The sequence below is a fragment of the Galeopterus variegatus genome, unplaced genomic scaffold, assembly GCF_000696425.1.
Source record: "Galeopterus variegatus unplaced genomic scaffold, G_variegatus-3.0.2 Scaffold2588, whole genome shotgun sequence".
NCBI lineage: Eukaryota > Metazoa > Chordata > Mammalia > Dermoptera > Cynocephalidae > Galeopterus > Galeopterus variegatus.
The window spans coordinates 181,122-194,377 of NW_007728699.1; the positions used below are offsets into that span (position 1 = coordinate 181,122).

At 40.5% G+C, this 13,256-nt stretch overlaps 1 protein-coding gene across 1 annotated transcript in view; it reads left to right on the plus strand.

The window, feature by feature from the left end:
• Positions 1-13,256, plus strand: part of LOC103598367 (protein kinase C-binding protein NELL1-like) — a 226,789-nt gene that overhangs the window by 127,171 nt on the left and 86,362 nt on the right. The window contains exons 7-9 of the mRNA XM_008582357.1: positions 2,426-2,560; positions 3,432-3,534; positions 10,255-10,328. Of these exons, the coding sequence (XP_008580579.1) occupies positions 2,426-2,560; positions 3,432-3,534; positions 10,255-10,328 (312 nt within the window). The remainder of the gene's footprint in view (positions 1-2,425; positions 2,561-3,431; positions 3,535-10,254; positions 10,329-13,256) is intronic.

Genomic DNA, 13,256 nt, shown 5'->3' on the forward strand with positions numbered 1-13,256 from the left:
TTCAAAGAATAAAAAGCAATCCACCACCTAACTAATGTACTCAAATTCATTCATTAACCTCATACTGTGAAAAAGACTTCAACTGTCTATCTTTGAATGCGTAGCATTAAGAATAAATGATTCAGTCCATGGTTGCTTAGATAAAGGCATGAACAAAGGTAAGACAGAATAAAGATGTAGATTTGATACTATATCTATTTTGGATCTACAAGCATTCTTGGAGAGGATGGCAGGTAGTATCAAAATAGCTTTTGAAAATGAATTTGTATAAATTCAGCGTGTTAATACCAATGATAGAAAATGTAATTCATTTTTTTGATTCAGAGCTATTTTATCCTTTATGTTCACTATAGGATTTAGCAGGGAGAAAAGGGAAGGCGAGATTACATATAAAGTGCCTTTGAAAAATTAGCTTTTTGCCTTAATATCCCTTTGCCTTTGTGTCTGTCTGATGCACTCTTATTATTACAGAGATTAAGGCTTTTCAATGCTGTCAGAAAAGGCTAAATATACTAAAAATAAAAGCAATGTTCAGAATGGAAACAAAATCAGCCTGGAAAATAAATTCCATTATATTAAAACTGATATTTTCCTTGGAATTGTGTTCTATAGGTTAGCATAGCTCAGCTTAGTGGGATCAGTACTGGAAATTGCCAATATTACCCTTAGGCAAGATCCTAGATTTTCAAGAAACTTGGATAAACACAGAATTGCTTTTTGGGTCATGTCTTTAAGAAGTTCCCTTCTTGGAGTGATACAGACACCAGATTGGGGGGTGATCATGGTGCCTGTGATTTGTCTAGGATCCTATTTGTTATTTTCTATGCCCTTTGCTACCACCCACAAAAGGCAGAAAAGGGACAAGTTTTCTTGAGAAATTTCAAAGCTTGCAGGAAGAGGATGACATAGATGACAAAAACAAAGGTTAGAGTTACATATGAGTTCCTTTTCCAGAGACTAGCACTGTTAGGAGTGAGAGGAGTATGTACGGAATGGAACTGTGGTTAACATAGAAAGATGGTGGGAGTCATCTGTAATATTGGCTTGAAATAGTCTCAGTTGAATCAAAGATTAAACTGATCCCCTGTATGGGGAAAGTACTCAAGACATGGAGGTGTATGTATAATTGAGAAGGAAAAGAGAAACTATTAGATACATTTTTAGGAAATACTATTTGTTTTTCAATCACGGTAGTCTCCATGTAAGGAAAAAGGAAAAACGGTACTATCACTACTGGGCTGAGTTACTCTTTAGCGCATATGTGACAACAGAGAGATAATGCCAATGTGCTATATTTAGGGTTTTTTTGCACCATATTTTTGAAGGCAAACTGGAGAAGGCTACATGAAAGGTGATCAGGAGAGAGGACTGGAACCTTATCATGAGCTGCTAAAGGAACCTGGTGGTGCTGAATGTTGTCAAGAGCAGATGTGAGGACGAGATAACCTCAAACGTTTGAAGACTAGACTTGCTCAGGATGGGTTACATGGCAGTACTGGATCTAGCAGAAAAAAGGGAGGGATGTTTCACAGCTCAAGCCAAGAAAGATGTTTCAAACATTCAGAGCTACCAAAAAAAAAAAAAAGTGGCTTTTCTTGAAAGACAAGTGTCCCACCACTGGAGATGTGCAAATAGAGGATAGATAATCACTTGAAGGGGTTTCTTGTGAGAACACTCGTGTTTTAGAATTCATTTCAAATTGGAGATTTTAAGACTCTGTGATTAATGGTAGTTATTGAGGGGCCTAGAAAAACAAAAAAGGTTATTTTACAAAATCCTGATTTCACCTGGGTGTTTGATTACCTCTCCTGACCTTCATTTGAACAACAAAGTGAATTCTTAGGACATTCTGTTTGGGGGATCCCAATCTGGGGAGAAACTAGATCCTCCTATGGTTTTTCTTTTTTTCTGGCTCCAGCTCCCCAGAATTTTTAATCAGAGAGAAATGAGTGATTTCCTAGCTTGTAAAACATGACATTCTGGTTAGTGTGTGAAGAACATGGAGAAGATAGTGGGAGACAAATGTAAGTGCATTGGAGTTCCTGATTAGATCACCTGTAAAAATTGTAATGAGTCCTTGAGAACACATTCATTATGAGTGTTTCCGTGTGGGTTTGAGCTGAAAGTACAAGCATTTATGAACACCTGTGAGGTTCCCGAGATACAGTTTAATGTCTCATTTGGTATTCATTAGACCATGGGAGCCAATATGTTTTCAATTTAGAGTGATTCCACCTTGTGTAAAAAAAACAAAACCAAAAACCAAAAAACAAATTCTGCTAAGAATCAACAAACTACTCTGAGTGTGTTTTTTTTTCTTCCTGTCTGGAGTTTTTTTTTTTTTTTTTTTTTTTTGTTGCTGTTAGCTTTGTTAGCATGATGCAATTGAATTACAGAAATTACACCCAATAACTCTTGTTTGCAGCTAAATTATGCAGAAACAAGACTTAGTCAGTTGGAAAACTGCCATTGTGAGAAGACCTGTCAAGTGAGTGGACTGCTCTATCGAGACCAAGACTCTTGGGTTGATGGTGACCACTGCAGGAACTGCACATGCAAAGTAAGCCTCTTTCTAAATAAATAAAATAAAAACAGTTTCAAGGGGACAGGCTCACTAATTATAGTGTAATCTGGTACTTTAATATATGATGTTAACTCTACGAAGTATTACCTTTTTACCTAGCAGCTAGTAGCAATCTGAGCAATTGTGAAGTGATGCTGGAAAAATGTCATTTCTTATTTTAAATACTGGGAAGTTAAAATCTGCCTTCCTTGGCAACATGCTTTAATTTGATCTAATATTATTATTAAGGAACTTACTGTTTAGAGCGAGGTTGGAGTATAGAGGGAGGAAGGGACTTTTATTTTCAAACAACCTAATGGTTAGTTTTTTCACAAATTTTCTTTACCGGAATAAATTTTACAAGGGGGTTTAGTTATTTCTAGGTGTTTCTGCTGTATTTTCCAATGTATCCATCATCTATTTCAGTGAATTACAAGAGCCCCCTCCAAAAATGAGTATGTAAACCCTGCCCAGTTGAAATTACTTGATACATATATGAAGAATGCCATTGTTTGTTCAGGAAAATGCAAAACAGATTGTTAAAGCCTCAGAAATGATTGGCAGGGTCTGCTAAAGGTGTTATTTATGTTTTTGTAAAAACAGGCTTTTTGTTTTCTGCCTAATCTACTTAGTCCACATGGGCAGGTATGATGAAGCCAGTGATGGATATCAGAAAAGTAATTGAGGTGGCACAGGTTCATTCAGGCTAGAGAAAATACTTTATTTGTGGCCCTGGAGTGGACTGGGAATTCCTCATATTACTTCTGTTTCCCTGATGAGGTTTCTGGGATTAGATGTAAACTTTTGCCACAACAGGAGCTTTTGAAGGATACTTCTGAGATTTTCCCCCCTGTCCTTCCTTCCTCAGAGTGGTGCTGTGGAATGCCGAAGGATGTCCTGTCCCCCTCTCAATTGTTCTCCAGACTCCCTCCCCGTGCACATTGCTGGCCAGTGCTGTAAGGTCTGCCGACGTGAGTACTGACTGAGGGTCAGAGTGGACCTCTGTGCTTTGAGGTTTATTCCCCCCTCCCCCCGTTTTTAAGGACCCAACTGATCAACAGTGGCAAAAGCACTAGTGTTGATGTAATATTAAATGTACAGTCAGAAAAGCCACAATATTTTAATCAGTTTTGATATGGCATATACTTAACATGGGCTTTTTTCCTAATCCTCACATTAGCCCTAATCATTGTTTTTCCCTCATTCTGTGTGGAAAGAGCTGTGTTCACAGGGATTGTCACTTGTCCAGGGTCAAACAACTGGGCGGGGTTAATCAGTAAACTCACAACTCCAAAGCTCCATGTGTTTTGTTCCCCCGATTCTGGATGATTAAGTTATGGGCCAAACTTCTGTGTTTTGACTTTCTGAAGCATTGGCCAGATTCTCCTGTTATGAAGGAGGCTTAGAAATTTCAGGATGAAATTCAGTTAAAATACTAAAACAATTTATTTCAATGTTGGCTTGTCCATGTTATATCATGATTTAAAAATCCTTTTTTATCTGTATTGCAAAGGGCACAATTTCAAGTGAAATAGTGAAATGAGACAAGCAGTAAGTGTCAAAGCTATAATTTAGAATGCTTGGTGTGTACCGTACATTGTGCTAGGCACTTTAATTCTATTTACATATTGAATTCTCACAACCCTTTAGGCAGGCATTGTTATTATTCCTGCATAGGGAAGTTAACTTACCAAAGTCACAAGGCTGGTGAGTGGCAGAGGTGAGAAATCACATGGTATTCTACAGAAAAAGAGAAGGCGGGAGAGGACACTGGTGGTAGACTTGGGATGTTCCCTGGAGGAAGTGGAGCCAAGTTAAATATTTCTAGCCTTCTAGAAGATGACGATGGTGTAAGGCTAAGCAATGGAGTGAAGAATGGTGGTGGAATTTTTAGAAGTTTTCAAGGATCCTTACATCAGAAAAATGATGGAGAATATTTAGATTGTCCCTTTCAAATATGACAAGAATGTGACATAACACATATGTTAATTAGCTTGATTTAACCATTGCACAGTGTATACATATTTTGAAACAGTATGCCATACACCATGAATATGTACAAATTTTTATTTGTCAGTTAAAAATCATAAAATCTGAAAAAAAGAAAAAATGATAAAGAGAAAAAAAAAGTTTATCTTGTATAAACAGCAAATAGTTGGATCTTGTTTTTTTAACCCAGTCTGAAAATCTGGATTGTTTTGTTTTAATTGGATCTTTTAATCCATTCATGTTTAATGTTGTTATGGGTATAGTTGAAACCACTACTTCTTGAATACCATGTCTTCCCTTGATTCTGTTCTTTAATTATTTTTAAAATTTTTTTCTGGAGAGCTGCCTTAAGTAAATTTCTCATATGTGAACAAAGAAAAATTTTCTAAGCTTCTCTCTGGGTTTAGGTGGGGCAGCTATTCTAGGGACACCGAGGAGAGGTACTGGTCTGACTCAGACAAGAGGAGCTGATACATTGAAGGGAATTGTTTTGTCTGCCTACCTACTAAATGTTCCTGCACTTGTCATGGCCTCAGGAGCTGCAGTGCTTGCAGTGAGGGCATCTATTTGGAAATAGGAAAGAACTTTGTCTAAGCATCCATGGCCATCCATGAAGTGGTGCAGGAGTTTCATTACTCAAACATTTGTTGGGTGTCTGCTCTATTTAAGGCATATTAAATATTCCTAACTGCCTATTAAAGTCTCCTGGTGAGCTTCTTAAAATAGATGTTCTCAGGGACCCACTCAGATCTACTAAATCAAAATCTTCTGGCAATAGTATCCTGAAGTCTATATTCTTTTGGTAGGCAGATTTGAGGACTACTAGAGGTGGGAGGGAGGGAAAAGAATGGAGGATTCTTTCAGCTATGCAAAACAGCATTTGTAAAGAAACAGAGGTAGCAGAGGGAAAGGGAGATTGTGTGTTTGATGATAACACAGGGTTTTTGTAGGTGAGAAGTAGAAATAAAGCTGCAAAGATGTGTTGGGGATGGATGATGATTGTATTCCTTTGATGTCATTTAGTCATCCTTACTGATATCCCTCTCACAAACACTGTCCTCAGCTCTGGATGCAACAGTGGACACATATGGATCATTCACTCTATGTCAGGCACTGTGCTAAGTCATTCTATGTGCATTAATTCATTTCATTCTTCCAACAACCCAAAGGAATAGTCTTCACTATTATCCCCACTTTACAGATGAGGAAGTGAAGCATAATCAAAGAAGTGCTTTTAGAAAGGCCACTGCATCAAGACAGCTGGTGGCAGGGAGGCTGGGTATGGGACTTGGGTATATTCCATGTCGTGAGGCTGGCAACCAGGCACTGCCTTGGGAGATGCAAAGGAAGGGATGGAGATGAGTGACAGCCAAAACACCTGGTGTGTGATAGATGCTCCATAAGCATTCTTTTGCATGAGACAAATGAACTGGGACAGAGTATCTGTGAGGGTGAAGTTGCCAGGCTTTGAATGAGAACCTGTGGGAAATTCATAGTGTGATTAACAGAAATAAGGCAGGCGGAGAAGGTAGTTTGGGGAGCAATACATTTTGTTTGGCATGTTTGAGTTGGAGGTACCTAAAAGACAACCAGTTTGATGTGGATGTTTTTCTTGGAGAGGTGATATCTGAAGCCAGGGCTGTGAATTAGCTCACTGAAGGAGGCAGGATCCTTGAGTGTTCAGTCCCTGTGATCTTCCATTCTCCTTTAAAGTGGAAAATAGAGTGCTGATTTTAACATCCTAAGCCACTGAGAGCCAAGTGATGGCTGGAGTGTGTGCAGGGTCCAAATACCTAAATAAAGACAGAGAAACCTCACATCCACATCTGACAGGGGCATCAAGCCATACCTGCCAATTTTTTATTCAGTGTGCCCCAAATGGTAAAAGTGTCCAGTCATTTCCCTAGGGAAATCAAGGTCAAATTTGAAGGGCCAAATGTCTGTGGGTGCAAAAAGATATAGCTGCATAACTCTTCCTTTAAATCCCCAGTACATTTGTTTCTGACATCATGCAGAAATGTGTGTGTGTTGGTGCCAGGTTTCAATTTCATGGTTGGACACTGTGAAATATTCTGGTTTGCATGTCACTGGTGTGATATGAAGGGCTTCAGGTATCCATTTACATTTCTACTCTCACTGAAAGCTGTTGGAATGGAATCCTAAATGCCCCAGCCAAAGGCACCAGAGCCTGACTCACCTTATGCTTAAATTTCCTCACACGTCAAAAATAAGCCTTTTGGCTGTAGATCAAGAGGTTGGATAATGACGGCTGATGTTAGGCATATGGAGGGCAGTAGCAGGGAAGGAGAGGCACTGTCAGAGAAGTGGGGGTGAGTATGAGAACGCTGGGAAAATTCTGTGACCTCCATGGTGATCCTGAAAGTTGTCCTAAGATAAGTTAACAGATACTTGATATTGTAATCATATACACATTCTGCACCAGTGCCAAAGCTGCAAATGGCTGAGGCATGCAGTAACATGTTGATGTCATTTTCTAGCCCCCAAAGCACCCTGCTGTGTGAGCACATAAAGTTCAGTGGACATTTAATTTTTATACCAGACTGGTGGATCTGAGGGACGGATGTGTCCCCATGTGTGGTATGAATGTAAACAATGCGGCATTCTTATTTCTAGAAAGGCGTTCTGGGATGAGTCTGTCAAAGAGGAAAAGGGGAAACAGGCAAATGTCTGAAAACAGGGTGGCAAGTGTATTAATACCATCATGGGAGTGACAAGGGGTAAAGGAGGAAGAAAAGTCTATTTCCTTGCTTCCTAGCCTGGGCCAAGAAGCAGATGGCAGATTTGACAGCAGTGCATTTAGCAGAACTGTCGCTCGGGAGTGAGCCACCTTGCCAAGTTGTCAGCAGCTGCGTTTGGGAGTGTGGGAATTTATTAGACAGGAATTTCAAGCCCTTGGAGGTGTGGTCTCTCCTGCAAGTAAATTGGGGAATCCAGATCATCATTAGGACCAATGAGTCGTGGTCAACCGATCAGGGGATAGTTTTTTTTTTTTTTTTTTAAGTGAGGGAGGAAGGGATTCTATCTAGAAAATTGTATTGATTCTCCACTTTATTTCTTGGTTGTTGTTGCTGTTTTGTTCTGAAACTCTTCGTATCTACTTTCAGTGTTTGAAGTTACATTGAATGGCAGGAATAACTCATACCTAGGAATCAAGAAGTTTGACTGGTTTCTGCCACTGACTAGAAGCTTGTTAACTCTAAAACTATTTATTATTACTAACAATAAGCCCAGAAAGGCACTGGGCTTGGGGCTGGAGATAAAATTATAAATAGGGATAGTCCCTATCCTCATGAAGGTTACAGTTAGCAGGGGGGATGTATAGTTAAATGGGCAATTAAGATACAATGTGATGCGTGCTCTGTCAGGGCTAGGTCCAAAGAACAGCAGAAACACAGAGGACGATTAAACAGTGTTAGAGATCAAGAACAATTGAGGGAAGTCAGGCCCAAGCTGAACCTGATGGGTATACAGGTTGGGAGGTTGCCAGTGGAAGGGGAATGGGGCTAAGTGTCCTCGTAGAAGAGAACAGTATATGCAAAGCCTGGAAGAGAGAGAGAGAGCTTGTCTGGAGCATATGCGTGGTTGTGAGAGTATGGGGGTGAGTGAAAGCATAGGAATAGGTGAGCTTTGGAGTTTGAGTGATAAAAAGCAGCGCATGAATGGCGTTGTGTGCTGAATTAAGGAATTTGGACTTTATTGTGAGGGCATGAGGGACCCAATGATTAAGCAGGGCCTCATGTTTGCACTCAAAAAAATATATGCCTGACTATTGTATAGAGAAGGACTGTAGAAGATTAAGACTAGAAGATGGGAGAGTTAAGAGGTTCTGGAATACTAAAGATGAGGGATGATGATGACGGCCTGAATGAAAACAGTATCTGAGGGCAGAGAATGGGGGATGGAGAAAAGTAGGTTGACATAAGAAAGTTAAGGAGGGAGAATTGCTAGAATTTGGGCACTGATTGGACATGGAATTGAGTATGAGGCAGAGGTTAAAATGATCCCAGGTACCAGGGTGTAGGTGCGGAGGTGGATACCAGCAATGTTCACTGAGAAGAGAATACTAGAGTGGGACGTATTTGGGTTGGAAATAGGGTTGCTGCAGGTCAGGTGAGGGGAAACAGACTCTGAAATGAAGATTGCATGCACTTTATTAGGAAGTGCTCTCAGGATCTATTCTGGGGTAGGAGTGAGGTGATAAAGGAAGCAGAAATGGGCAGAAGGAGAAGATGAGCTGCAATACAATTACAACAGATGCCTCAGTCATTCATACAGGGACCTCTGGGGCTGAAACGACCTTTCAGAGTTGTCCCAAGTTGGGATAAGGGGACCAGGACTTTGTACCATCTCCATCAACCACACATTGGGTGTGAGCAGCCCCAAGAAAGGGACTTAAAATTGGGCAAGGTGGCTCCCTACAGCTCAGGGAAAGTCCTACCTCAATATTCAGCTGAGGGCTATTATTTGCAACTGTTCCAGCAGCTGTAGGAATGTGTCCTTTGGTCATGGAGGGGCATCAGATAGCATGCCACAGCATCTACTACATGGTGTGATGTTAAGTAAGCCAGTGTCTCTGGACTATCCTCTTCCTATGGCTAAAAAGAAGGGGTTGGACCCGCTGATTACTAAAGTTCCTACATATTTGAACATTCTTTGAAAATCAGAAGATTGTATAACTAGGAAACTACCAAATATAACCAACCCATTTTTGCCAGGTACAGGAATGGAGGCTCTGAGAGATGAGGTGGTTTTATAAAACCAAGAGTGAGTTAGTGGTAGAGATGTCTTAGAGCGCTCGTCTTCACTTCTCTTTCTCCTAAGAGCTAGGGCTGGAAGGGTCTTCTTCAGGGCAGGAGAGGGAGCCATCAGGCTATCTCTTCCTTGTCACTGTCAAAGTGGCTGGAGAATTTGGTGGAGTCACATTAGGGTCATATCAAATGGACGTATTCTGCACTTGCTTAAATGTGAGTCAGCAAGTTAAGTCACCAAAAGAGTCCCAGTGGAATCGACACTGAGTGGTGGGAGCTCCATTTATGCTTCTCTTTGATATTTTCTCCAAGGCTTACTTCCACTCTGTACTCCCCCTCTCTCTCCACTTTTCCACAGATCTCACCTTTCCAAAGATCTCTGTTACTTTGATATAGCACTTCACTGGCTTGTCTTGTATTTCTCAGTTGTCTCTGAGTTTCTTGGGGACAGATAGGCTAAGGACACTCACCTCCCGTGACCACAAGGAAAAAGAAATGGTGTCCTTCTCCACTGCAGCTGAAGTTCAGAGGATGAAACATGTTTGAGTCCTTTTTCACCCAGTCATTTGTTTTATAGCTGCAGCGTCTGAATCAAAGTCACTCCTAATTGTACAGCACGGTGACAGCAACTTCCCTGTTTTAACTTCTTACCACATCAATTCATTCTCTAGTTCCTCTGGCAACCGCACCACTGAAATAACTGTATGTCCTTGCTGTGAAGGGAAGGCAAACCCAATCAAGATGACACCTGCCTGGGGGACTCCAGGGTTAGCCTTTATACTATTCCCATGTCTTAGTTTAGACAAAGAGATTTGTGTTGCTTAGAGTCAGAGAATCTATGTTTTTGTGGAATCTGTTGGAGTTGGATGGCACCTTTGGGGTCATTTTGCTGCACAGCATGAGTATCTGACCCATTTTTCTGTTTTATTACAGCAAAATGTATCTATGGAGGAAAAGTTCTTGCAGAAGGCCAGCGGATTTTAACCAAGAGTTGTCGGGAATGCCGAGTAAGTTTTAATCTTATGATCCCTATCAGCTCTGGAGAATAAATAGATGTGTGGGCTTTACATAGGGTCATTAAGTGAGGCATAGTGGCCTGGTGGGTTTCTGAGGGGCAGAGCCCTGTGTGGTAGCCTGGAGGACAGGATGGGGAGGACCCAGTCATTGTGTGGTTAGCTGTGGTCAGCTACAGATCAGGTAGCCTTGGAAAGAAGCTACTAAGAGAAGGATGTGAGAGGGGAAAGGAAGCTTGAAGCTACCGTGAGTCAGGGAGGATGGGAGGTGGCTCTGGAAGAGGGTTTTGAGTTAGTGTTAGGGAAATCAGTCTGTGATGCTAGCCATGATAGTGACAATTCTATTCTCAAATCGCTGGTATAATACTAGGAAGTGCCTGTCTCCTGCCTTCCCCCTCCCATGTATTACTTAGAATAAGATGTATAGAACCATAGATTTTATTTAATAATCATTCGCTAAACATGCATTAAGCATATGCTGTATAACAACACTCTACTGGGTTCTGGGTATACAAAAATGAATAGAATAAAGTTTCTGTCTTTACGGAACTTGAAATCCAGTGAGGGAGACTGACAGTAAAGAAAACAAACAAATTAACGTACGGTATAATGCCAAATTCTATTAAAAATATTAAGTAGGCTAAAGGGATAGAGAGGTTTGAGGTGAGGGTGGGTGGTCTGGGAAGGCCTCTCTGAGGATGTGATGTTAGAAGAAAAGCCCTGGATAAGGTGTGGGACTTACTTGTCAAGAAGTAAGTCCTCAATAAATGTGAGCTATTTTTATTATTCCACATGACCACACATGTCCTCTTTGAATATAAGACAGATGTCATGTTCTCTGTAAATTGTTTTACTTCCACGGGAGGTAAAATGATTTGGATTCTAAAACCCTTGCTTTTCCCTTCCATCTTAGTGTAGCTGGGATGATTAAAGGAGATTTTTCTCACCATGATGGTGATCCCAGTACCAGCCATGTATCTGTCCCTTAGCAACTTGCAACCCCTTGTATAGTTTGAGCAGAAGCAGTGGATGACTTTAGCAGGGGTCACCATTATGACTCTGTCTCTTGTCACCAGAGAGGATCAAGGCAGAAACCATTTGAAACCTGTGGAAGATATGGGGATGAATTTATTTTCAATTTTGTTTTATTTGCTTATTTGTTTTTTATTTGTGTTGTGAGGCATTTTTTCCACTAAAACATTGTTCTTATTTAACTGATTTCTTTGGGCATGAATTTAAGTGCCACCTAATTTGAATAGTACTTACCACTGTTACAGGCACATTGTAGGTCCTCCACACACTTGGTTTTATCCTTCATTGTTTTTGTTTTGTTTTTTCAATTTAGAAAGAAACTTCTGTAGATAGGTTATTTTCTTTGCACAAGTGGTGTGTGCAAGTGTCTGTGCATGCATATATATGAGTGCATGTGAAATATTTCATTCTTTCTTAATAAGTCATTAGTTTTTTTCATTTTTTGTTTTTCTATAGTTAGTAGTTACTTTGTGTACAGAGAAAAGGGTCATTGACAATAATATCTTAACATTTAACATTTCTTGAGCATTTACTATATTCTAGGCACTGTTTAATAAGCATTTTAGGGCAGGCCCCATGGCTCACTCAGGAGAGTGCGGCGCTGCTAGCACCAAGGCCGCGGGTTCGGATCCTATATAGGGATGGCTGGTGCGCTCACTGGCTGAGTGTGGTGCAGACCACACCGTGCCGAGGGTTGCGATCCCCTTACCGGTCCAAAAAAAAAAAAAGCATTTTAAGCATATTGTCTCATTTAAACCTCATAACATCCCTGTAGGTACTATACAGATGTGGAAACTGAGGAACAGAGAACAAGGCCACATCGCTAGAGAGTGAGCTAGCTGGGATCGGAACCTGTGTGGTCTGGCTCCACAGCCTCCTCTCTCAGCCTCCCTAATGTCACTCCTTATGCCATTACTTATTTGGGAGATTTTCTCATTTCTGTGTTTTAGAGGGGTAGATTCAGAAGAACTGAACTAGCACTTTCTTTCTATCTGACAATACCACACTGGTCAGGCGAGGGCTCGTTGGTTCCCTTGATAAAGGGTAGCATTTATAAAAGTCCATAGAAGAGCTTTGGGACACATTTAATGGATGTTGTCAACAGGGAGAGAGTGATGGGTGTAGTGTGAGAGGGCCTCTGGTCTCTCCCCAGCAGCCTTTCTCTACATTTTAGCCTGAATGCTCTATGGCATCTGTTTGTATGTAGTGAGTTAACACCTCTCCTAGGCATCTAAAATGGTGCTACATAAGTGCTATCCTTGGGAGCATAGAGGAAATAACTGTTCAAATAATTCTTCCTGTTCTGTGGTTCAGATGAAGATCTCCAGTGAGCAAAAGGCTACCTGGAGATCCCCCATTTCCATTTTTCTGACATCATGTTAAAGCTTCAGCAACATGAATTAGACAAGAAACTAACTCTTGTTTCCAATATTTTCACCAAGTGTTTCCGGAAGTTACCATATTATTTTTAAAAAAATCAAGATGAATAAAGTCTCCTGGCAGTCTTGTTTTATTTTGTCCAATTATTGCTTTCCTGCAGCATTTCTTTATCCCAGCAACAATTTTTTGACTTCAAGGTGTATTTTATATGTTATTAGAAATTCAGGGTGGAAGCACAGTGATTAGTACAGAACTTGAAAGTATTTTCTATTTGACTAGTGACATGGAGCCTATCACTGTAAATGAGAAAGAATGGAGGAATTGTATTTTTCCACCAATGCAAATCTCCAGAGGTCACAAAATACCATAATCAGGAGGATTTAAAAATGTTAATGATCAGATACTTCCTACTAGAGATAGTTTTGAAAATAAAGTTAAAAAAGGTTTGTGCCTAATTATGCAGCTGGACTAAATGTATTTGGTGGCACTTATGCAACGGTAATCACAGTT